General features: G+C 33.6%; 1 protein-coding gene and 1 pseudogene across 1 annotated transcript; one reads left to right on the plus strand and one right to left on the minus strand.

Moving 5' to 3' along the window:
• Positions 1–9,650: 9,650 nt before the first annotated feature.
• Positions 9,651–13,813, minus strand: LOC111397272 (annotated as a pseudogene).
• Positions 13,814–19,609: 5,796 nt separating this feature from the next.
• On the plus strand, positions 19,610–20,079 carry LOC111406056 (exonuclease DPD1, chloroplastic/mitochondrial-like). Its single transcript, XM_023035246.1, has 2 exons — positions 19,610–19,814; positions 19,901–20,079. Exons 1-2 carry the CDS (start codon positions 19,610–19,612, stop codon positions 20,077–20,079), a joined length of 384 nt encoding a protein of 127 aa, XP_022891014.1.
• The last annotated feature ends 7,555 nt before the right edge of the window (positions 20,080–27,634 follow it).

The following is a 27,634-nucleotide window of genomic DNA, read 5'->3' on the forward strand; positions in this document are numbered from 1 at the left end:
AAAAAAAAAAAAAAACCTCTATTTCCCATGGCATCAATTGGTGCTACTGCCTCCATACAAAGAGCTTGCAATTCTCAACATATCACCAAGAAATGGTTGGAAATCTACTAAATCATTCGCAGTGGACAATAAAATAAATTTCAATTCCCACCTAGAATCTGCTTTGTGTTTAGGTAGAAACTGTGATAAAAATTGTACCTTTTTTTATTCTGCAAACTCTTTTGCTTTTTTTTCGTTTCAACAATCTTGATTTGTCACCTACAACTATCCAATTGTCTTGCCTCTAATAAAATTTCACACAGAGAACAAGATTGTAGAAAATAGAATTTTTCTCCTCTTATGCTAACAAGAATAAATTTCTCTACAAAATTGTAAATCCTAGTTGCTTATATATCTTAGCTCAAACGGGCTTGGCCTGTCTCATGGCCCAATCCAATATTAAATTAACCAATTTAATTAAAATCAGTCCATGAATTAATTAATCCAATTAATTAATTCGGACATATAAATAAGTAATTCAATTAATTAATTTATCGAACGCTTGTTAAATTAATTAATTGACAAATCACAATATTCTAGTACTCCTTTTATGTACAACACATCAGGTTCCCAATCATGATGCCTAACGACGTGAATTATTATTTTGATCTAATCAAAATTGATAAATTAAAACACCCTTTTAATTTACTATCAATTCACGTTCGCTGTCTCAAATTGACATCTAGCAATGTGTCAGGGTAATACATGGAACGAAAAATATCATGTGGTATGACAAAACCAAACTTGTTCGTTTACCGTGAAACTATAATCGCTTCTTCAATATGATTCGATCAATTACTAGATATGAAAGTGTGTTAATCTTAATTATCGATCATATCTTTCATTCTACTATTAAATCAATAACTCAAAAACTCATTTTCGACTTATGAGTACATTTTAGCCAAGGATTTCATTATTAACTTAGTTGAATGAAGTGCAAATCATAATCTCTTACTTATTAGAGTGACGAATCATTTACTGGTCATTCACAACTTTCATACAATTCCTTAGCAGAGCAACATCCAACACCATCAAAACACAACTGTACTTATATAAGGCTCTATGATGACTTCAAGTCAAAGGACTAATTCCACTACCGAATATTAGAGATTAACCACCAACACTCAAATAGTTATCCATTGGAATCTCTCAGCGGATCTCCAATGTTTTATTTTATAACAAAACATCCATGTGTTCATTCAAGTGTCACCACACTTTAGCTTGTCAGATTAACTACTTACTTCACAAGTAAAAAATATCACACGTGATGGTCTATCCGTAATAACGATATCCATATCTCTGTATTACTTACGAACATAGACGATTTAAGATTCAATCATATATAATTTGTATCTCACAATCACAACTTTTTGTAATTAACAAATTACTAAGATTTGAATCTACGGACTCCATTATTTAATTCAATTGAATATTAATTAATTAAATAATAGATCTGCCATAGATCACATCAACTATATATTAAATGTGCTTATGTCAAGAGTCGATTGGATTTAGGACATAAAACTTACAAAAATAGCCACCTCAATCTAGACTTCCCCACTTAAAGCAAGCAACAAATGTTATCGCTCCAAAGCTTGATGGCTTTAATCTAGTTGAAAATCAAGATAAATCTCCATTCATAACTGCTAAAACTCTCAAGGAAGCCAAAGACGGAATTGAGCATTCGAACGATGCAGAATCATTGTATCCAAGATTTTCAGACAAATGATGAAAGAATGGGACGTGGGATCCAAACTTGTTTGTTAAGCAAGGTAGAATAGAGTGGGATACTGTTATTGTTGCAAGTAAAGCTAATATTACTGTTCACGGTTGAAATATGCAAGCTAAAAAAATTTTGATTTGCTATATTTTTATCACTTGTCTTGAATTCTTCATTGTTTTGTTCAATTCTATCAAGTACTATGCACCAAATGTGCACTTATTTCTATCCTTATAAACTACTGGACTCCTTTAACCAAAAATTGGAAAATGAAAAGGTTTGTAAAAGTGAAAAATGAAAAGGTGTGACTACGTGTCAACTTCGACCAAATATTCGGACTTCGTCCGATGGTCAAATTACAAAAGTAAATAGACAAACTTATTCTACTCGTCGAGTAGATTGTCATGGTATATTTGGAATCTCGAAACCAATTCCAGATGAATGAGAAATTGCGGACCAAAGTTGGAAGAAATGGAGTGTTGCAACTTTTCGAAATGATGCAGGTTTTGACCAAGTGTTACAACTTTTTGAAAGGATGCATATTTTGGTCCACACTACTTCATTTGCACCCTTTCCACATCTATAAATAGAATCCTATGGACATGATTTTGAGTACACCAATTGCATTGAGCATTCATTCTCCTCTTGCAATTCTCTCCTTTCTAAATTCCATAGCATTTTCATACATTTCCTTGGTAAAGAGGGAATTCCGTTCGAGTTTGTTGGTCGAAGCCATTTGGAGTACTCCTATGGTTTGACGTGGTCGTTGTATCTTGGGAGATGATTGTCAAAAAACCGTTAGCACCGATGCGGGGCAAATTCATCTTAAGGATCAAGTGTCAAACACTTGTCTCGACCAAAAATTCATCACTTGCATCTTTCTTCCTACAGTTTTCTGATTTCTTTTGATTATATTTTGATTTCAGAAAATGATTAACATTGTTTACATGTTTATGTTGCAAGGTTCGATCAAAAGAATAAGTTGCTTTCGTTCAAGAATCGAAAGGGATGAATCCATATCCATGCATTCAGATTCAGTAACTTTATGTTTTGCTTCTCAAATCCTATTTCGGTAAGTTGAAATTACGTTTCGATTTCACGTAAATAACCGGTATGCTTTTGTGAATATAAAATGCACGTAATCGGTGTAAATTTCCCCAACAATCTTAAGATGAATTTACTTTTATGCATCCATATAACATTCTGTTTGCCAATTGTATATCTATTGGAAGAAAAATGCATGTGTTTTGAATTCTCTTCATATATCAGCATGTATACTTCCAAATTGTTGAATGGTCAAAAATGGTGGCTAAGGGATAAAATATTTCCTACCGTTTAATTGTTTATCTTAAGGTTTGTAAGATGGCGATTCTTCGTTTTAATATGAATTGTCTGTATTTTCTCTCTACCTTCAACTTCATAGGACTTAAATGGTAAAATCTATTTTATGCATAATTGTTGAAATATTATTGTGCATGAAATAACGTGAAAAAGCATATTACAGTAAATTGAAAGATTGTGTCTATCTACTATAAATTAAGATAGTTATCCGTAATTTTTTCTCTATGGCAAATGTCATAAAATGGAGGCATGGCACGTGAACTTTCACATGAAGCGAATGTCACCAAAGTGTGAGTGCGGTAATTGATATATCACATGAATTTCAATTAGTTAATTTATTTAGTGATAATCACTTGATGAAATATTTTGACAAATGCATGTGCATGAAAAATATTTGAATGAAGAGGCATGATTTGGTGCCCACCCATATTGTTGGATGTGGGTTCTTATCTTGGTGAAAATTTCAAATCTTGTTGAGCCTCAATTAATTTGATGAAATTAAATGAGATGACTTATGCTAAATTATATGTGCATAAGATTATGACAAATGTGGTTTGTCCTAATTATTTTAAATTGGAAATTATTTATCCAATTATTGGAATATGAAATTATCTATAGAGCACAAACAGTGTCTATAGTTGGCAGTGGTGCCAGTTATTCTTGAAAATAATGATTGTAAAACAAAATTCACTAGGAAAGAATAAAAACTATGTTATGCAAAATTGTGTAGAATATTATTCTACGATCAATTTAGATGAAAAGGTGCATCCTTTCATATGAAAAGTCATGACTTTTGATATAATTATTTTTCAATGGGTGTGTCTCTTCATAGAAATTAATTCCAAGAGGTATGTTTCTTCATAGAGATTAATCCAAAAGGTGTATCCTTTTATAGGATTGTGTCTTTTGAGAACAAAACTTTTCAACCTATGGTTGATTCGTTTGTTCAAGTTTAAATATGGTAAATAAGGTAAATATGTACTTTATTATTTGACATGAAATGAAACTATCATGTGAAATATTACAAATGTGATAAGTTACATATGTTTGGATAAGTTTCAATGCTTAGCCCTCTTTATTGTTGAATTTGACTTCAATAATGAAACCAATTAAGTTGGTATATGTTTGAAAGCATTACTGATCTATATGATGGCCTATATTTAATTTGGATGATCAAATTAAAATAATTGGATTGATATACATTATATGCAATTTTAATTGAAATAAAGTGTGAGTCAACGACCACTATTGTGAAAGTACTTAAACTTTCACGAAGCACTTGATACGGATATTATCTAAGAGATAAATGAATTGAATTATGAAAGAGTTGCTGAATCCTAAGTTCAATTGTAACCAAAAGATTTGAGGGGCTATCATAAATACTCGTGAACTTGAGTGAAAAAGTTCAAAACTTGTGGATGCAATATTACGAGATCGTATTTGTATTCCTAATTGAGGAATTGTGGGAGTAACTCAGTTTAACAGTTACGTTTGCTTCTATCTTATAATCATAGAACGATATCTATGAAGGTAGAAAGATAGAAAACCCTTATACTAATTATAAGGATGATATATACTAAGTCTAAAGTGGATAAAATGGGTTGTAAAGCCGATTATGGTATTTGTTTAGACATGCAAGAACAATTGAAATATATGAAAATTATTCATAAAGTTCAAATGCACGGTAATGTTTCAATGTTGATATTGAGTACCCATGATTCTGAAATCCACTAGTAAAAGTGATTGACTAGTGTAGTGTTTGATAGAAACCCTTCAACCGTGTTTGGAAATTGATAAAGCTAATGAGGCATATAGCTTCATAAGAGGATTTCTTGGTGGCGATAATTTGTATCTATCAAATGAATCGATCGTTGGCTAGCTATATTTGATAAGATATTAAGTCACATGTAATGGTAGGTCTAAACGTATAAGTCATAGACATAATACCATTTAGCAGATGATCTCAGTAGTGTAAACTTGTGGTACCTTTAAAGAGATTTACTAAAAGAGATCAAGAATACTGCATATCGAAGAGAATGAGGTAAAGCCTACTACGTTAGAGTCCTTGTAATAATAACCCTACCTTGTTGACTGGAGATCCCAAGATCTTGGTTCAAAGGGACAACTAGTTTATAAGGATTCCATGAAGCACTAAGGAAAATAGTTTCCTAACTCATTCCTATGATATTAAAGTGTTTTCTGTAGAGTTGCAAGAGGTTAAGATAATATTTTAATGATTCCTATATCTTGATTAAGTCAAGTGGAGTAGGGCAGAATACTCTTAATAGGAGGTCACCTATGTGAGTGTAAAGTGGGGCCACTTCAATGAGAATTATTCAAGGCTTAAATTCTTTAGACACTCGCAGAACCAAGAAGGGTTCAGGGCCAAAATGAACCAAGTCATGAGAACCATGAACGGTTTAGGGAAGACATTGTGTGAGTATCGTTGTCTTGGCTTACACTAAAGGTTGAATGGTTCAAGACATCACATTCACCAATCAGCCGAGTAAGTCCGATGGTATTTCACTAAGGGAGGTTCAAGGCCAGAAGCTACCTTCCCTGATGCAGTATTTTTTCGTACCCTCTCTACATTGCATCATATCATCGTATTTGTATATGCGTACCCAATTTTCATTCATGCGGGGGATTGTAGGAATTCGTTCAAATAATTAACCAAAAATTGGAAAATGAAAAGGTTTGTAAAAGTGAAAAATGAAAAAGTGTGACTGCGTGTCAACTTCGACCAAATATTCGGACTTGATCCGATGGTCAAATTACAAAAGTAAATAGACAAACTTATTCTACTCGTCGAGTAGATCGTCATGGTATATTTGGAATCTCGAAACCAATTCCGGATAAATGAGAAATTGCGGATCAAATTTGGAAGAAATGAAATGTTGCAACTTTTCGAAAGGATGTAGGTTTTGGCTAAGTGTTGCAACTTTTTGGATGCATGTTTTGGTCTATACTACTTCATTTGCACCCTTTCTAAATCTATAAATAGAATCCTATGGACATAGTTTTGGGTACACCAATTGCATTGAGCATTCATTCTCCTCTTGCAATTCTCTCATTTCTAAATTGCATAGCATTTTCATACATTTCCTTGGTAGAGAGGGAATTTCGTTTGAGTTTGTTGGTCGAAGCCATTTGGAGTGCTCTTATGGCATGACGTGGTCGTTGTATCTTGGGAGATGATTGTCGAAAAACTGTTAGCACCGATGCGGGGCAAATTCATCTTAAGGACCAAATATCAAACACTTGTCTCGACCAAAAATTCATCACTTGCATCTTTCTTCCTACAATTTTCTGATTTCTTTTGATTATATTTTGATTTCGGGAAATGATTAACATTGTCTACATTTTTATGTTGCAAGGTTCGATCAAAAGAATAAGTTGCTTTCGTTCAAGAATCGAAAGGGATGAATCCATATCCATGCATTCAAATTCGATAACTTTATGTTTTGCTTCTCAAATCCTATTTCGGTAAGTCAAAATTATGTTTCGATTTCACGCAAATAACCGGTATGCTTTTGTGAATATAATATGCACGTAATTGGTGTAAATTTCCCCAACAATGTATTGTGTAGAATAAAGGGTTTACAAACTATACCTACACTAAAAATAAATCAATAAAATGATAAATTAGGCTACATTTCTTGTCCTTCAATCATGTAGAAGCAAGGAGGAGGAGGTTTCTTGAATTGCGTCAACAACGTGCAACCCATGAAGAATATGTGCTATTTAGAAGCTCTATCATACCTTGCTGGGCATAGATCAATGATGTAAACCCACGTAACAATAGTAACTCCAAAATCCACAAAAAGATTGAATCACAGCCTAAGAAAGCTAAAATCCTGATTTGAAGTTTGACACAATAAATTATTGAACCAAAGAATCAAGACAATCACAAACAATATTTTGACCCCATGATCACGAAACTTACGAACGCTTACTTGAATTGTTGAACGCCACAAAGAGTATGAGCGTTTGATAAGTTCTGATAGTTTTAGCGCCACAGATATTGAAAATATTTGATAAATTTTGTTCAATTTGAAAATTTTCATAGTATGATTAATTCAAAAATAATATATATATATCTTTATTGTACAATGAATAAGCCTTTTATAGGCATAAAATAAGCTCTTAATCAAAACAAAACTCTAATTCTAAAGACATCTAAATAAACTCGAAAACTATCAAACAGATATGAATAAAACTAAAATACTACAAATAACGAAAATACACTTACACTCGTTCAAAACATAAAAAAGTAAAAAATAGACCCCTAAACAACCAATTTTGACCCATAAAGTTTGACATAATTATCTGACAAACTTGTGTAGAATCGAAAGGCGTTTTCAAATTGTACTCATGGTCGAAGATCCGACATACGAGCAAAAAGTTATACTCATTTTTTGTACATCCTATAAGTTTTTTTTTTTATATACTTCATATTACTTCCATTTTCTAATTGGTTTAGGATCTTCTCTTCTAATTGATTCGTATCAATTCATAACATGCTTTCCATGATTCTCATTAATCAAGCATTCACATCTTCTTGAAGCTGAGCTGCTAAATGGTTAAATTTTGCACGTCTATAATTTACCCTTTTATATAAATATAAACATTTTTTTCTTAATTAATTTGAGATTTGTTATGAATATCCTTTATCGCAGTTTGTTGAATTCATTGTTGCATCCTTAGGAAAATCCTAAACAACTAAATGCTGACTCAGGCGTCATGAGATTTAACAAAATTTTATGCTGGTTGTCAAGCTATCTGAAGACCACATTGATTTGGTATTGCTACTCACAGGAGGAATGTCTCATGTATATATGCTTCATTAGATGACAAATGCTGAAGGAAACTAAATAATCATTTACATTTTTCATATGCCTTCTCTTATAGAGACTCAAAAATCAAGGTGCTCTTTTTTTGGTATCACTTTGTTTATTTATTATTTTACTTTTGTAATCAAGTAAGTAAATATTCGAGTTACAAAGTATGAATTGCCAACCTTCTTAATTCTTCATTTACCAAACTTCCCCAGATTTGACACCGACTACGAAATCATAGAGTTTAACCAGTATATGAATTTTTTATTATGTTCACAATGACCTTATAGCTTGTAAGTTCGATTTAATATATACTATACTGAATTGCAGGTAGAGCTGCAATGTAGGGATTTTTCATGGCGTATATCGAATGCTTTAACTGGGCTTGATGTGGTTGGTTAGATAGGAAATTTCATTTGCAAGGCTGCTCTCTTTGTTACGATTATTGGAGTAATCCTTCTCACAAAGACACAAGATTTGGAAAATATACAACAAATAGCAACCCTGACCTAGACCTGCATGCTTACAAATGTTGTCATTCAAAAGCTTGATGGCCTTAAACTTGCTGAAAATCAAGAGAAATCTCCATAACTGCTGAGACTCTCAAGGAAGCCAAAGATGAAATTGAGCATTCGAACGACACAAAATCGTTGTATCCAAGATTTTTAGACGAATGATGGAAGAATGGGATGTGGGATCTAAACTTGTTTGTTAAGTAGGGTAGGATTGGATGATGTGATTGTTGCACGAAAGCTGATATTATTGTTCATGGTTAAATATGCAAGGACAAGAAATTTCTTTCTGATTTGCTATACTTTTATCACCGGTTTTGAATTCTTTTTCATTGTTTTGTTTGATTCTATCGAGTATCCTTACAACTGTTGGAATCCTTTACCCTTAGATGAAGTCCATAACATACTTGTGTGGCAAATTTTAACATACTAACTCGAGTATCATAACTGCAATCTTAACCATTATATATGGACAAACCTTGTACTTTTAAATTTAACTCTCTCAACCACAAGGTCTCGTCCCATTCATTTTGAGGATGGTGAATGAATCACGGTTGTGCATGTGTCCTACACACCATGACCATCCAATTTCATAAAACATTTCATCGTGTCCACCCAACTTCTTTTCACCAATTTCACTAATTTTAGAAGGGAAAATTAGTAATTTTACATTATATATAAAAATGTAAATTTTTTTAAAAAAATAAAAACTTATTTTAAAAAATAAATTAAAATAAAAAAATTACTTAGAAAAATAAAATTAAATAAAAATTTAATCTAAGAAAAATCATTTTTAAAATGAAAAAACTTTTATTTTGATATTTTACAAATTTATTTTATATATATAATGCAAAGTTATCATTTTATCTTTTTAAAATTAGTAAAAATGGTGAAAAAAGTTGAGTAGTCATGATGAAACGTTGTAAGAAATTAAAATTGGTGGCCATAGTGATAATAAGTATAAAGTTGGGTGGCCATTATTGAATTTAACCATTTACTATTTTCATGTAGCAACAAAAAATAGAAAGAAGAGGAAAAGCGGAGCATCAGCCATAAGCCAGCACCACCTCCAGATAAGCACCAGCATCGCTAGCATGAAGTCGAGGTGCAGCAGTGGGAAGCCGTTGAGGAGCTCAAGCTGTGGCGGAGGGCGGGCTCCACTCCTCGTGCCATTCAAGCAACTTAAAATTTTAACTGTAATACAAATAAACTTAGTTCTCCATGAAAATTTACAATACAAAAGCAGCTGTTTTCCCTACAATAGAACAAATATTCTGGTTGGAATCGTATTCTTTCTATATACACAGGAACATTGAGATTTGAGGAAACTAATATGTTGAAAAAACCCTTTACAGTATCAAGTACTCCACAGGCCAAGGGAAATTTTTCGCATAATCAGTCGAAGGGGTCAATCCGTGGGTCATGCTCACTTGCCATAGCCATTCCTCTGCAAAGACAGGTAGGGCACATGACCTGCAAAACAAAAGTAAATGAAGATTCTCAAAAACTAAATCAAAATTCTCAAGTAAATGTGATACGTACCATAGTAAGAGCAAAGGAGAAGAACTGGAGGTGAGGCTCCCCACGTTTGGCTAATGTTTACAAACCATTTATAATCTATCAATCACCTTTTATCCACACATTTAAAGAGACCCAAAAGTACCAACCACTTATCCACCACTTATTTCTATCTATTTATTACTTAAACTGATTATAAACAACTCCCAAACATTTAAATTCTTTCATACCAGAAGTAGAATGACTGCAAATATAAAGTACTGGTTCCCACTATTGACTGTGGAGACTGGCTCCATAAGAAACTAGCGACCCAGTGCTTGAGCAGCGGGCACAAGCAAGATATCCTGAAAATCAAGTGTTGGGATCTCGGAGTTCAATCAACAATAAACATCATTTAATCAAAAATTCCAAGGCAAAAATGCAAGAAACATAAACCGAAAATACAACCCATTAATGGCCGAAAATCTGGACAGCAACTTCCCTTGTTTATGACTGATTTTCAGGCTCAGGAACAGCTCCCATGTCATACAAATCACCTTCCAAAGAGGGAGCTAGAAAACCGGCAAAGAACCTCCTTTGAAACCACCACCACCGCACCCCTCTCTTCTACCAAGTTTTGAGAAACATCACCTATACTTAGCCACTATTTCAGGCCTAAGTTATCACAAGGGACACTCAAGAAGAAGCTCACAAGAAGGCACTCTCAAGAACACTCACAATAAGGTGCAAATGGAGAGAGAAGTCTTGAAGAGAAGAGAGAGGACCAAATTTTAAGAGAGAAAGACTTGTTTTTCCAAAAACGAGAGAAAGCCCTCTTTGGTGAAAAATAGTCAAAGTTTTTCACACAAGTTAAAGCAATAAAAAATATCTCATATAGAATAAATCCCAGCCGTTGATCCCATCCAATGGTCCACAATAACACTAGATAAGCACAATCCATGTGAATAACACAAATAACACTTAAATCTAATGGAGTTAAGAGAACCATATTCTCACATCAAGATATAAGTTCCATAAGCACCAAGAGCATCCATCTTGCATAACACAGCTTTTTATCATTCATTGGTGGAATCAAGCAAACTATTAGGAGTTGATGAATGAAACAATATTTCCAGCTCCACATTGTTTTCGGAATCTTTAATTGTTTTTACCATTGAAACGTTCAGAGACCCAAGTTCTCCACCCAGGTACTAGGATTGAAAGATCTGCCAAGCAGAGCTCATGGAAGAATTTCAAAAATAGATGTCAAAGTGACAAAAAAAAGCTGTTAAGCTTAATAACTATTTCAATATCATCTAGCCACAAAAAACTCAACGAAAACTAAGAAGACATGAAAGCCAGAACATGCATTGCTTACCTGTACCAAGACAGTACTTGCATCTCTTGTGTTCCTATTGTTTCACATTGTTTATTTCAACTACCATCAATGCAGATATTACTCCAACAGCTCCACCAGAGAATGATGCCACAATGGGATCAACTTCACTACAGAATTCATAAAAGTCACTCTTTTATTAAGAAAACAGATAAAAGATGCTACATATCCTCAAATCAAATAATCAAATCATCTAAAATTAGCACTGGATGTCTCTGAAGAACCACGTTTTACTTGAGCATTAAGTGAAGATTCCAAAATGATAAAGAAGCATCATCCGTGAAAAAGTGTGGACTACAATCCCCTATAATGATGCTACAATGGGATCAAACTGACTACAGTTTTCATAAAAGCCACTCTCTTTAGTAAGAAACGAGAATAAGATGCAATATATCCTCAATCCAAATAATCAATTCATCTAAAATTAGCATTAATTGTCTTCAATTCTGAAATTTTCGTAGGCCTGCAGAATTGAGTTTTAATTGTGCATTACATGATGGTTACACTATTAATATTATTCACCAGAACAGAAAAAGAAAAAGGAGGACCTAGCCATGCTAATTCACACATTCGAGAACAGGGCTGGCTATCATCCTCTTAACGAATCTATTTTGAATGTCAAAAACAATGTATAGATAATAAATCCCCCCCCCCCCCCAAAAAAAAAAAAAAAGAGTTATCTCATTTCGAGATAAAATGTGTAAACTATATTATAAGAAAGATGCAAACAACGAAAACATAAGATATTTTTATTATCCATGAACTAAAAGTTGAAGCTGGAATGCTGTATCAGTTGTGTTCATATTATTGGCAGATAGCATCTCCAATTTCTACTTTTCATTAATAGATAATAAAAATACCGAATGTTTCCATAGTTTGCACCTTTTCTTATTATAGTTTATCAAATTTCATCTGGAAATGAGATAACTCCCGGGGGAAAATTTATTACCCATAACTTGTCTTCAACATTCAAGATAGATTCTTAAGAGGACAATAACCAGCTCTGCTCTCAAGAGTGTGAATTAGCATGGGACATCCAGCTAATTATAATGCCGAATTTACATTCTAAAACTTGTGCCCGAGAGAGTTTGACATTAACGCAGTCTCAGTCTCAGTCACTGTCAGCATCCATAAAAGGAAAGAATAAGGAACCATGCCAGATTCATGGAGAATAACTTGAATTAGTTAATAAATAAGGGCAGTCCGACAGTACACCTTAATTGCATTCGCAGATGCATGCTAATAAAATCAGCATATGATGTACCTCCTAATCCCAGTTTCAGCTCCGGCTAATGTAAGCATAGAAAGAAGAACATGGATTAGGACGTCAACATAAATTTTAAGAAATGAAACCGTAAGTACAACCAAATCTCATCTAAATAGTCCGGTATTATTGTCCCCCTAGGTCAATAGTATTCATATTCTTGCTGCTTCTGTGATGCCAAAAAAGGTCAAGAAAATAAAAGCAGTTGAAACTTGAAAGTTTCAGGTATGGAATGATATTTTCAGCTTAATCCATATTTCTCTCAGGGACAGTATCTGTGTCAGTGTCATGCTACTGTCTCTTCATTGCACATCTACAAATTCAGTCTCGTGCTATTATATCTTCACTGGACATCTTTATCAAACAATTCCTACAGAACAAATCAAAAGTATGTTGTCTCCAGACAAACACTTAGGAAAGTACAATTGACTGCAAAATAAAAAAAAAATTATTTCATAACTAAAAACAGTAAAAGGAAAAAAAGAAAAGAAATTATGGCAGAAAACTTCCCATTTGCAAGGTAATGGAGGAGCTCAAAATTTTTAATGGGGGAAGAATGGTAAGGAAGATGGAAATAGAGGGATGTCAATTTTATAAGTCATTTCAACCAGCAATAGCCATTTTGAAAAGCTTGAACCACAAGATTGTCACCAATTAACAGGATGGAAACACCGACCAATAAATAAAATGGAACAATTGGAAAGTACAGTCATTAATGCGCAAATGTTAATCCTTCGATTATCATTCTAATGCTATTGACAAGGTGCAGCAGAACATACAGTAGGTGCTAGAAGACCACCAAAAAGAATGATGCCAGCAATAAGAGAGAAACAAGTTGCATAATGTTGTTTAAGATTTGCACAGGTCTGAAACAAATATATTTGTTAGAAATCACACAGTGAAGTATATGCACAGTTTCTACATCCCAAGACACTCAACAAATAGTGAAACCAATAAAATGAATTTCAACAAGCATACCAAAGGAGGTAAAAATGGAATGAAGGAGGGGAAATTAGGAAGCTTGTTTTCTTGTTCTTCCTTCAGAATATGAAGCTCCGCACTTTTAATTCTTTGTTGTATTCGGCCTACGAACATACAAAATTTACACAAAATAGCAATTACCAGTTAAATAACAGATAAAAAGACAAATAAATCTATAAACTGAAGACAGAATTTATTCAAAAATTAACAATTTTAATTAAAGAAGTGTTCATGAATAAATATCTAATTAATTAATCATTTAATTACAAACACGCCTGATTACATAGCATATCTTCAGATACTCATCAAAATAAACTATTCATTTTCTCAACCAATGGCCTAAACATCAAACCTCAATTCAAAGAGTTAATTAATTGGATGCTTACTGAAATATACCATTGGTTTTCACTTGCTCACCGAAAAATAAATGATTACTGGATAATCACTCAATTTTTCATTAGTTTACCCATCCATCACTAGGCCCAAATTCGTCTGTATAGTTGGACAATAAATTCCACGTATATAAAAAAAAAATGACTTGGACGGTGAATTATGTCCACATCATTTAAAAATATTATTTTTTAAATCCCAAAATCGTTAATTAATAGCAATGGTTATATGGACGGCCAAAATCAAAGTTTCAGGAATCACAGATGAAATTTTCATCCCCAAATCACCTTCATCTTCAAATCACATCCTCTAACTAACTCATTCAGTTGGTAATTTCAACTTTGTAATCTATGTCCAAAAAGCTCTATATCTACTCCCAATTAATTGAAATTAAATTTACATTTTGCATAGTTATCCCAAATCATAACAGTCCCTAGACAAATTTCCAAATCCAGGCACAATCCATTATGCATAGTTTAAGCGGAGAATGTCATTGAACACGTAGAAGCTTCCATGTGGTGTTGGCAACAAATGGAACATCTGAGCCCGTGCTGTTCATTGGAAAGTTAGAGATTACCGGAGACAAAAACAAGCATACTTAGAGGCGAATTTAGGACTTTGAGTCAGCACGGGCGGCTATCGATCATAATAAAATATTAATAGCTCGTTTGATGTCCCTTTTTTACAAAAAAAAAAAAAAAAAAAACTCCTGCAAATCCAGCACGGGCAGCCGCCGAAGCTCGCCATCTGCCACATCCGCCACTGCACACCATGTAAACTCCATTTTTTTTTTTAACTTTGAAATTCTAGCACTTAATTTTTTATTTTATTTTATTTTTTGGTGTACAAAAGTTTTAGGCATATATTTACTGTTTCTCATTAGAATAAGGCACAACAAAAAAATCAAGGAAATCTTGAAAAAAATTAAGATAAACACAAATTTGTACACTCTTGTAATGTAGGATAGTGGTGTAATCTTTTGGTAAAGGCTCTTCCTTGTGTGTGATTCAAGTACAATTTCTTCAAACTATATCTATTTTACACTAATTTTTTTATTCTTTCATAGTGAGTAGTGACTAGCAAAACCGTTTGTCAAGTACCTTTGTATATTCTTCCTTTATAACTTATCGCTGTTCCTCGACTATTCTATGTATTTCGATTTTTAAATTTATAACTTCAACGGGTTCACATTCGTAATTACATTTTTATTATTTGCATTATAGCTTTAGAAATTGAATGTATACGTGATTAACGTACGACTTATGTACTATAATTTTGTTGGTCTTTTGTAGTGAATTACAAAATACCTTTTTATGTTTTTGCTTGATTACTTTCAATTATTTCCCTTGTTCTTTTGTGCATTTCCATTGGTGAACTTATAAGTTTATTAAGTTTGTGATTGCTTCCAAATTACTTACATTATGGCCTTAGAAATAGATTGAATATGTGGAATGTGTAATCATATTATATATCTTTTACTTGTTCAGTGTTTGGGAGATAGAGCACTATAATCAGACCTTTTTTAAAATATATATATATATATACACACACACACACACACATTCAGTCTCTTCAAATTATGTACTTCTCTTCCCAACATATATTTTTTAATTTCATTTTAGCCTTCTATTTCATGCGAAGTCTCTCAACTGTTGATTCCTGTGGTTTCTTTGGGTACTCTATCGAACCGTAGAAGTCATCCTTTCGCATTTAATAATTTTTTACATGGAAAGTTGGCTAAAACAACAAATCTGAAAACAATAATGAAATAAAATAGTTCCTTTATTGCAATGGCTACATAAAAACATGATAGGGTGTGAGCAAAACCACTAAAATTAGAGATATAACACATGGTTCTTTATGGAAAAGTCTTTCTTTTCTTACTCTTCAATATTTGTTTAGGAAAACCGTTTAGAAAATAACAATAGTACTTATCTTTTAAAAAAAATCTTCGTTTTAAAAAGTTATATGAAAAAGGTAAATTTTTTCACATTTAAATCCTATAAATCTTATTTAAATTTTATTTATTAAATCAATATTTAAGGCAGAAACATTTATGTTTATTACCATTGCATTGAAGTTTATAATTTTGTGAAATATTATATACAATACAAAACATGTAGTTATTTTTAATCAAACATTTTTTTTTAAATTACTATTTTAAATTTTTTTTTTTTTTTTTTTGTAAAAAAGGGACATCAAACGAGCTATTAATATTTTATTATGATCGATAGCCGCCCGTGCTGACTCAAAGTCCTAAATTCGCCTCTAAGTATGCTTGTTTTTGTCTCCGGTAATCTCTAACTTTCCAATGAACAGCACGGGCTCAGATGTTCCATTTGTTGCCAACACCACATGGAAGCTTCTACGTGTTCAATGACATTCTCCGCTTAAACTATGCATAATGGATTGTGCCTGGATTTGGAAATTTGTCTAGGGACTGTTATGATTTGGGATAACTATGCAAAATGTAAATTTAATTTCAATTAATTGGGAGTAGATATAGAGCTTTTTGGACATAGATTACAAAGTTGAAATTACCAACTGAATGAGTTAGTTAGAGGATGTGATTTGAAGATGAAGGTGATTTGGGGATGAAAATTTCATCTCTGATTTCTGAGAACTTTGATTTTGGCCATCCATAAAACCATTGTTAATAATTAACGATTTTGGGATTTAAAAAATAATATTTTTAAATGATGTGGACATAATTCACTTTCCAAGTCATTTTTTCTATCTACGTGGAATTTATAGTCCAACTGTACAGACAGATTTGGGCCTAATGATGGATGGGTAAACTAATGAAAAGTTGAGTAAGCATCCGGTAACCATTTATTCTTAGGTGAGCAAGTGGAAACAAATGGTATATTTCAGTGAGCATCCATTTAATTAACTCGCAGAATATTCTTATAGATTATCTTGTACTAGCTTCCCAAAAATAATTTGCCCTTATGTTCATGGGATCTGGATACTAGAACCATAGTTGAATTTTTGAATCTATTCAATCCCCAATTGTTTCAGTATAAAAACATAAATAGCCACCTCATATTTGGTTTTTAAACTAAGGAAAGAACAAGTTGGTAATGGTATTCAGTTGGGCATTGATTTAGGATTGTATCTAGATGGTAGAGTTCTAAGAATTGGGCACATTAATTTCCTATAATCCATCGGAATACAATTAATCTAAATCATCTAGACTTATCCTTGGGTGCTTCAGTTTTGGTTCGGAAAGTATTTTCTTAGCAACTTTTAATAGGGAATCACCTGCAATTTAGTCAGGATCTGTTTCGTGCCTTAGGTTGAAAAGGATTTTTGTGGGTTTTCGTGGATACAAGGTAGGCTGTTTTGGTGTTAGAGATGAAACAGGTCATTTATGAATGTGGAAAACAGCCATTTCCCTTTTTCTAACGGTACCTGATTGATCTGTGTACTTTTTAGTAACTCAATTTTCACAGCCCTGTCCTATTTCGTTATGCAATTATTTTGAACACGTGATTTAAGGAGTTTATACTCACAGTTCTAGCCTCTTGTGCTCAAACTCTTCAAAATGGTCGGTGTATCTGTGTCGGAAACGACACGACACGACATGGATATAGGATATGTGTTGGATCTTTCAACAAAACATTTCATCATTTTTGCTTCTTCTTTCTTTTTTTCTTTTCCTTTTCTTTCCCATTTCTGGTCTCTATAAACCTAACACCCTCTGAGAGGATGGAGAAAGGCGATGGCACTAGGTTTTCCCTCCTTATTTTTTCTTTCCATTTTTATTGTTTTTTTCCCTTCCTTTCCCCTTTGTATCGGTGGTTTAAGGTTTTGTTTGTATAAAATGAAAATGGGTTCCATATAGTCTTACTTAGTGCTCTACTAAGTCTAAATTGCAATCAAGTTCCTCATTTTATATTTTATATAACATTTAGTATTCAACTTCTCATAATTGAAAATTAAACTCCAAAATTCTATTTTTATTCCTCTTAACCCTTTATTCAGTACTCGTTTCCGTCTTTGTGAACAATTGTTTTTAGTCTATTCAAAATGATATCTTGGGTTAGTAAAAAAATTGAAGTTTGAAAGACGTAACCATGTACCCGTGTCCGAAATTTGGACACTTTTTAGTCATATCCCCATATCTTACATTTTTAAAATAAAAAATCCGACACTTACATATGTACCCGTATCCGTACTCTAGTCTGAGCATCATAGGTTCTAGCAGTAGTTCAAACTAATGAAGACAAAGATTACTTGTCATAGTGGTCAAAGTATATTGTCTTAACATTAGTATGCTACCCAGCACAATGAACCTGAAAATAAAATTATGCTACTGGACAGATTGCAGCATGCTAGAACTAATCTATGTGACAACGGATATGCAGCATAATTAAGTCATTTCAATTCAACACTGCTTCAATGCAAAACGTGGTTGATAATGAGCTAGCTATTCACTGTGTCGAACACCTCATGTTTATATTAGTCCATCATGAAGATCCTTAGATGTAACTGAGACCGTTACTCCACCAGTAATTCAAACCATATTCCTTGCTCTATGGGATTCTGTTTGTTTTCCTTTTAAAATTGCAGTAAACTTAGTTTACAAACAGATAATTCTAAGACCTCTTTTCGATAAAAAAAATACTGTCTGAATGATTAGCTTATTATATGATGATGAACAACTTGGAACAGTTTGCTAACTGGAGTTTTAGTATTACTATTTTAAATTATGTTGGCATCAGAATTAAGCATTTGTTTAATATTTGTTATGACGTCGTCTGCAGGTTAAGTTATTTTACGTATTCTCTCCCCTTTGGATCTGGTAGTGAGGTCGTTCTTGGGTTCCAATGAAAACAATTGCAATGTGCTTCTCTGTATTGCAAATTCCTCGGTGTAAAATTCACACCTTAACTAGGTCTTGGCGGGGAAGTTTATACAAGTTAGGTAGGGATAGTGTCAGTAATTCCAGCGTAGAGGTTCTTGGTTGTCACAGATATAAGCTTGAAGGAGGATATAGTAGAAAGTGGATTAGAAGATCTGTAAATACGAAAACAGGGGGAAAAAATGAGACCTTGAGCAGCAAAACTAGTCTCAGATATGAAATGTCAGAAGAAACAAGTAGCATTAAGTTAAATACATATGAATTATAAACAACTGAACTGAAAAGAAGTCAATCTTATGTTTCACAAAAGATTGCTGACAACAAAGACTTGGAAAGGCTTGTAACAATTATTGCTTTTGATATTGAAATTACTGGATTTGGCAGAGAGAAGGATCGGGTTATTGAGATTGCCTTTCAAGATCGACGAGGAGGAAAAAACAGTACTTTGTAAATCCGGGACGTTATGTGCCAAATACACACATTCATGGTATTTTCAAGCGATATGGTAAACAGATCTGATGTTCCCAAGTATTTTAATTACAGAAATTGTTAATGTTGTACAAATGATTGTGTAAAAATAGTGCCTTTCTGATCCACCTGGGTGGGATTCTGTGTATAAATCTTTAAATATCTTGTGCTTTTCTGTGTCTATGTGTGATTGATGTCTGAAAATTTTTCAAATTGAAATGCTCACGTTTGAGTTATAATTGGTTTATGTCTTTGCTTATAAGGAAATAAGCTTTTCCAAACAATTCCTTTGTAGTATGGAGAAACTGATTCCTCTGTTACTGAAGTATATTCAAAGCCGCCAGATACCTGGTGGAGTTGTAGTTTTAATTGCTCACAATGCTCGCAATTTTGACGTCCCCTTTTTGAAAAGAGATTTTAGTCGCTGCTCTTACGAGATTCCTCCTGACTGGTTGTTCATCGACACCCTTCCACTGGCTCATGCAGTGATGAAATCTGAAGGTTTCCCCTCTCTCCTTTGCTCAGAACGTGTGATCATAGATGCATATGCATTTTTATAGCTAACTTGGTTTAAATGTTGCCACCAGGATCCAAAGTTCCATCAAAAGTATCCTTACCAGCCCTTGGGGAATACTACGATATTCCATTGGTTGGTTCGGCGCATAGAGCCCTATCAGACGTGCACTTATTAGCACAGGTTCTTCAGAGATTGACACATGACCTGAAATTGCCAATCTCCGGCCTACTTCAGAGCTCGTTTAAGTAAGGCCTCAAACTAATTGCTTTGGTTTTGAGGAAGAGAGAGTTGTGGCCGAAATCAGTACTTTACGTCCTCTTTGTTATATGATTTAGGGTAACATTTCAAACTCAATTTTTTTGAATGATACTTTGTGGCCATTTTTAGTTGGTCAGCAACATGTTAATTAAATATTTGCAGCATTTATTACTTCACCAAATGCTATGTAATCTCTGTCTATATAGCAGTGGGCCCTCTGTTTATTTTCCGATGAGTTGGAATTTATTTTCTTTCATATGAATCGACGAACCTATTGTTGGACTTACCTCTCTATTCTTTTTTTGAAATCCGAACTTAAACTGTCGAACCCAAAAATATTCTGTTAAATTATTACAGTTCATCAACTACAGAATGCCATGGTAGTTCATTTTCTTATATAATTTCTGCTTTTTTTTTTTTTTTTTTTTTTTTTTTTTTTTAAAAGGGTTTTTTTTTGTTTTTTTTTTTTAGTAGGTTTTTTTTTGCTGTTTTTATTTTTCTTCAGTTGATGGTTCAATTATTATTCTTTGCAACAATCTCTACACCATCTCATTACAAAATTTATATTTGACCTCTCAGAAATTGAAATACAACTGCTGAATTTCTAATAGAACTTGGATGTCTTGTTTACCCAAGAGAATAGTCTGTTGTATAGGACCAGAAGTGGTTGGTCTATTCATCAAGAACTCATTGTTTGTTATAAAATCCCAAAATTAAATTGGTTCGATTTGGTTTTAAATAGGGATAGTCGTGATTCGATTTCCTAGAAAACTGAATTGAACCGAGTACTAATAAATATTTGAAAAATGAAATAATTGATTCTATTGCTCAGTATGGAATACAATGGCTCAATTTGGATTTTTGATTTTGGTTCACTCCATTTTGATTCCTACAATTGAAGTTCTCGAATTCACTAATCAAATATGAAAAATCTTGGAATGCTCTGGATACTACTTGAAAAGTCACCTAACGGGTTGCAATGTGAAATTTAAAATTTTAGCTTTACTAAGTTTACGTTCTAAATTACCAATTTGTTCGACCTTACGTGCGAAATTAATTAATCAAAGCAACAAATCACTTTAATTAATGTTTAGATAGTTAAACATGCAATCCAATTAATCATATGTTGAACTACCAATTTGCTGTAAAGTAAAGTAAATAATAAACAAATCAACACTCACAAATTTGTTGACGGAGAAACCCCAATGTGGGTAGAACTCTGGGACCAAGCCAGTGATTTTCACTCTACCAATTCAGCAAGTACAAGTTGTGCCAAACTTCATACCTCATCAAACCCGTTGTTCCAGTCTCATGATCTACTACCGTAGATGCTTCTAGCCACTTGCTAGACTTCCTGATCTACCTTCTGCAGCCCAATTTGCTGTCCACTATAGCCTCCTGGTCTTTAGCTGATTGTACCATCAAGTGGAATTCAAAAAACTACCTGTTCTTGTCCAATTGACTGCGCTTGTCGTCTACCTCTCTCAATTCCCCAATGAGAGAGTCTATTCCTCACAAGATTAAGGAAGTAGGTGTTTTATCTTCAAGAACCTTGATGTTTTTCCCCAAAGATTGCCGGATCACAAGAATTATGCTGATGAATTCTCTAATTGATTTCTCCTTGGATCTCTTGAATAAAGATATGAAGATATAATGCACTCAAAGAATAATGTGGCAACCTTATTTCTCACATCTTTGACTTGTGTATTTATAGCTGGGGCAAATAGGAGTCATGGGCCGTGTAAAACTCTCAAAATCGCGACCTAGGGTTTGGCCACGTAACACCGTCGCACGAGCGAGGAGCAAGTGAAGAGCGAGCGACAGTTGAGTAGGCATTAGTATTTTTATCATAACTTTTTTTTTCCAATATTCAATTGAGGTGATTCAAGTTGCGTTGAAAAGCTAACTCAAATGGATACAATTATTTTAGGATAGCCTTGTCCAAATTTCAATGCTATCTATGTGTAAAATGCATTGTAATTTATGACTAAGAATCTGGAACAAAATTTGTGCGGCTCTTTGATATCTTTTAGACTTCCAATTGCATTCCGATGATCTTGTGTGATCTTCTTGGACATCTTGGACTCCTTCAACGACTCGAACACTAATTTGCCTCATCTATACAAAATTGCACCCTGAGTCCCTGACTTTTACACCAATGTTCAATTAAGTCTCTGACTTTTACAATTATACAATTTAGCCCGTTTTGTCCACAGAATCGTCAATTACACTTTTAGACCTAAAAAACTCCCTCTTTGGTATTCTGTGACTAAACCATACAAATGAAGTCAGTACTATACAAAATAAATCAGGACTTAACAACCAAAACTATACTACCCAGTAATTCTAATAACTGAGTCTTGCATTCCTTCTTTTACATGTTTCCTGAAATCCACTAACTTATATACCCAGTGTAAAAGTACGTGATACAGGAAATGTAACAATTAAAACACTTAATCACAATTCAACATGTTAATTTGAGACATGATATTGATACCAATCAAAACACTAACCGAAACACCAACACCACTAAATATCAAAACTCAAACAGATGAATGTGGTATGAAATGCAATGCAGCGCTCCCCCTTACTGCAAAATATCATGTTTTTATGCAGTAGGTAAATGTATCTATGTTTCTCCTCAACGACCCTTAGACATAGCAATGTAATGCAAGTAATGTCAATCATGAAAACATGTGCTGCATATGTAGTCGCTCTCCTATATGTATACTTTTCCATTATGTTTCATTATTTTTCTCCCCCTAAGTTACACATTTCTCTCTCCTTTTTCGTCACAAATGCCAAAGGGAATCACATTAAGAACAACCAGAGCAACAAAACATAATGATCAAAAAGTGCAATTGATAGCATTTATATGCAAAATTAACAAGTAGTAAGCCTCCCCACATACTCAGTTCAGTCCAAAATAGAGTAAGAAGTACAAGTGACTCATGTGTGTAATGTGTCATTGATCCAATGCAAGTAGTACTCCAAACCTTAATTTTGTGAGAAGGGATATCCTAATCACTGTAAATAAGTATATTCCTCTACTTATAAAAGTCAAACATTGTAAGTGTAGTAGGACATATACTTATTTATTTTACTTATCTCTCCCTTATAGTGAGCTTTTATTTTTCTAATTTTCATATCGTTCCAACTCATCATATTTTTCACATTTTTCTCATTTTTCCAGTTCATCAATTTTTTTTATCTTAACTGCATGTTCCTCTCCATTAGACGACTGAAATGGCCCTTGTAGCGAGTTTTAGGCCGGTTAACCCAAGTCAGTTGATCATAGGCACCAGGTTTTAATAGACACCCCAGGCTTAATTACTCGAGTCAAATAGGTCCCGAAGAAGAACATTAAGATATGAGCATATATAAGACGAGGGAAGATTTTTGGGTTAATGTCTACAAAAAATGGTCAATTCATGTTCGAAGTCATCCTATCAACACGTGACAGCCATCCCAAATCTCACGCACGCGGTAGAGTCCCACTAACAAGTTCATAGTATTTGTAGTGCAAATAGTACATGAAGATACTTATATAGATTAATCCAAATAGACCTAACCAAGCAATGAAAATTATTCTAATGTTTATCAAATTTAGCTACAACATGATCACAACATGCAAGTTCAAAAGTTATGTGCCATGCTGTAGCAATTTCCACAACCGACTATTTTTGTCTTCTTTCAATTTTTCAATTTTTTAATGTTTTTGAGTTTTTTATTTTTCCTAAAATGAATGCTTCACACACAAAATAAAATAAATTCAAACACAAAGACAAAACTAAATATGCATGAAAAAATAAAATAAAAATATATATACACGTGATGCATGCATTCATGATATGACAAACGATAGCTAGGCATGCATCAGAAATACCTAATCAAGAAGGTATAAAGTGCTCTTTCCTTTAAGAACACCGTGATCTACTACCAAATTCGGGAGATTTCTCTTCTGCACCCAAACTTGTCTAGAACGGGGATTGTTTCCAGATAGTTGTGTCACCAATTGAGTCAAATGATTTACTTGATCAGCAAGGAATTCAATCTGACCACTAGACACCTGGTTTTTGTCCTTTTTCAAGCTCAAGTTTTTCCTATTGTTTAGGTACTTATGACGCCTAGGGCAAATGTGACCTAATTGTCCACAATGAAAGCATGTCGGGATAAACCTAGGACCTTTGTTATGTGGACACTGATTTCTATTCCTAGGTCGACGGGTCCTACGATATCTAGTAGACCTCTGTCCTATAGATCCCTTAACCTTAGGTTCGAGGTTAGGCACATGTTTAGGCTGGGCAGAAGCAGAGACAAACGTGGTCTTGGAAGTGCTAGCAACATTATAACTTTTACCCTTGTATCGTAGACCTTCCTTATTTCCAACTGACTTGCCTATTCCTAGAATATTATCTAGCTTTTTGACGAATCACTAGTGAAGGCAAGAAGTTGAGACTTTAAATTATCTAAATCTCACACAAGGTTCACTACCTAGATTTGCAAAATGTCATTCATGACAATCAATTCGCTGACTTTCCTAGACGACCTTCCAAGCTCACAGGTGAGATTCTTAACTTGAGACTTTAAGGCTTCATTCATCGACTTAAGCTCACTTAGGATTGAGGAAGTTTCCTTAATGTGTGCGACTAACTTTTCCTTTTCTAATTGAAGCTCCTTAATCATCGCACTAAACGTTTTGTTCTTACTAAGAATCTTAAGGCTCTCCCGATACATCTTTTCATAAGCCTCTTCAATATCTTCCTCACTTTCAGACTCATCTCCAGAATTCTCACCACTATCTAAGCCCTCATCTCTCTCACTCCCCTGTTCAAATCCAGTCTTAATCCTAGCAACAAAGGCAGTGTTTTTCTTATTTTCCTCATAAGAGGTATCTAAGATATCCCAAACCTTTTTAGCAACCTCACACATTGACACTCGCCTAAATTCTTCAGGAGATATAGCCATAAATAGGGCATGAAGGACTTTACTATTACAATTACATCTATCTATTTCAGCATTGGACCAATTCTTTATGGGGGTAGGAGTGACAACAACATCTACTGTTGTACTAGGGGCATACCAACCATTCACAACACTTAACCATATCCTCTCATCCATAGACTTCAAAAATGCCCTCTTTTTAACCTTCCAATAGGGATAATTAAAGCCATCAAAATATGGTGGAACAGTTAAAGACGTACTCATCTTGACTAATGTAAGTTCTGGACAGGTGTCAGGCTCTAATACCACTTGAAAAATCTTGGAACGCTCTAGATACTACTTGAAAGTCACCTAACGGGTTACGATGTCAAATTTAAAATTTTAACTTTACTATGTTTACGTTCTAGATTACCAATTTGTTTGACCTTATGTGTGGAATTAATTAATTAGAGCAACAAGTCACTTTAATTAATGTCTAGATGATTAAACATACAATTCAATTAATCCTATGTTGAACTGCCGATTTGTATAAAGTAAAGCAAATAATAAACAAATCAGCACTCACAAATTTATTGATGAAGAAATGCAAATGTGGGTAAAACTCCGGGACCAAGCCAATGATTTCTACTATATCAATTCAGTAAGTACAAGTTGTGCCAAACTCCGTACACAATCAAACCCATTGTTCGAGTCTCACGATCTACTGCCGTATATGCTTCTAGCCACTTGCTAGACTTTTTGACCTACCTCCTACAGCCCAATCTGCTATCCACTACAGTCTCTGGGTCTTTAGCTGATTGTACCATCAAGTGGAATTTCAAGAACCACCTGTTCTTGTCCAATTCACTACGCTTGTCGTCCACCTCTTTCTATCCCCCAATGAGAGAGTCCCTTCCTTACAAGATTAAAGAAGCTGGTGTTTTGTCTTTAAGAATCTTGATGTTTTTCCCCAAAGATAGGTTGCCGGATCACAAGAATTATGTTGATGAATTCTCTAATTGATTTCGCCTTTGATCTCTTGAACAAAGATATGAAGATGTTATGCACTCAAAGAAGAATAATGTGGCAACCTTATTTCTCACGTCCCTGACTTGTGTATTTATAGTTGGGGCAAATAGGAGTCATGGGCAGTGTGAAACTCTCAAAATCGCGACTTAGGGTTTGGCCATGTAACACTGTCACTCGAGCGAGGAGCTAAAGACAGTTGAGTAGTTGTCAGTATTTTCATCATAACTTTTCTCCCGATATCTAAGTTGCGTTGGAAAGTTAACTGAAAGGACTGCAATTATTTTAGAAGTAGCCTTGTCCAAATTCCAACGTTATCTGTGTGAAAAATACGTTGTAAATTACGACTAAGAATCCGGAACAAAATTTGTGTGGCTCTTTGATATCCTTTAGACTTTCAGTTGCATTCCGATGATCTTTTATGATCTTCTTGGACATCTTGAACTCCTTCAATTACTCGAACACTAATTTACCTCATCCATACAAAATTGCACCCTAAGTCCCTAACTTTTACACCAATGTTCAATTAAGTCCCTGACTTTTACAATTATACAATTTAGCTTGTTTTGTCCACAGAATCACCAGTTACACTTTTAGACCTAACAAAATAAATGTAGTGGTTAACTATGAAGGCTCTTAAACTGTAGTTATTAAATTATCTAAATTTTCGGTAATATGTTCATTAAACCATTTATGTTGGTGTTAATGATTTGTGTGTTTCAAGTTTAACTCAATGATATGATTTAAATCAACTGATTTACTAAAGTAGAATAGCATTGGCTTGAATGAATTCTTGAAAACACGTCCCAATTTCATTTCATTTTCTTTATACTTTGAAGAAGCCAAAAATACTGACTTGGAAGAGATAAAATGAATTTAAACCTCTTTTTAATTTCAAATTTGCATTTATTAAATTCAAACAATTCATATATCTAGCTTTATAACACCATAAAGAATTGACCATGAGTTGACTTACTGTGAAGTTCAAAAGAAAAAGCAAAATGCTTGGATTTGGACCACCATCTTTTAAAATGAAAAACAAAATTTTCAGGTTAAAAACCAAGTTTTTATGTTATTAATATTAGAATCAAGAACCCAAAAACTGGTCAATTCTCGATTTTTAACACTTCAGAGAAATTAGAATAGAACCGAACCAAACCATTCAATAGTTTGGTCCAATCTAATTATGCAAATAACGTAATTTACTCATCTACTTTAATATTACGATTCAATATTATGTGGTTTGAAATCTACTATCCAATTTTGTTTGCAAGTTTCCTGACTGAACTTTTGCTAACTCGGTGGTTCAGCTCATATAGACACCATTTCAAATGTTAAATGTAACTGACTAACTGTGTTGCCATTTTCTAATTAAAGCTGAACCACCAAGGTGTAAAAAATTTAAGTAATGAGAACAAAATAATCTAGAAATTAAAAAAAGAAAGTAATACATATATGAAAAAAGACACTGTAGGACAAATTCAGAGAATGGATTGTTACAGCAACTTAATATGTGTACTTCCTTTTCTTTTCTTTTTTTCATTTTCATTTTCTTTATTTTATTTTATTTAATTTTGGGGGGTGGGGGTGGGGGTGG

The sequence above is a fragment of the Olea europaea genome, chromosome 1, assembly GCF_002742605.1.
Source record: "Olea europaea var. sylvestris chromosome 1, O_europaea_v1, whole genome shotgun sequence".
NCBI lineage: Eukaryota > Viridiplantae > Streptophyta > Magnoliopsida > Lamiales > Oleaceae > Olea > Olea europaea.

Bases quoted from the DNA above. Each gene is read 5' to 3' on its own strand.
- LOC111406056 (XM_023035246.1), top strand. From the start codon at position 19,610: ATGGAGAAACTGATTCCTCTGTTACTGAAGTATATTCAAAGCCGCCAG. The intron at 19,815-19,900 runs GTTTCCCCTCTC...TGTTGCCACCAG, and splicing joins TGCAGTGATGAAATCTGAAG to GATCCAAAGTTCCATCAAAA.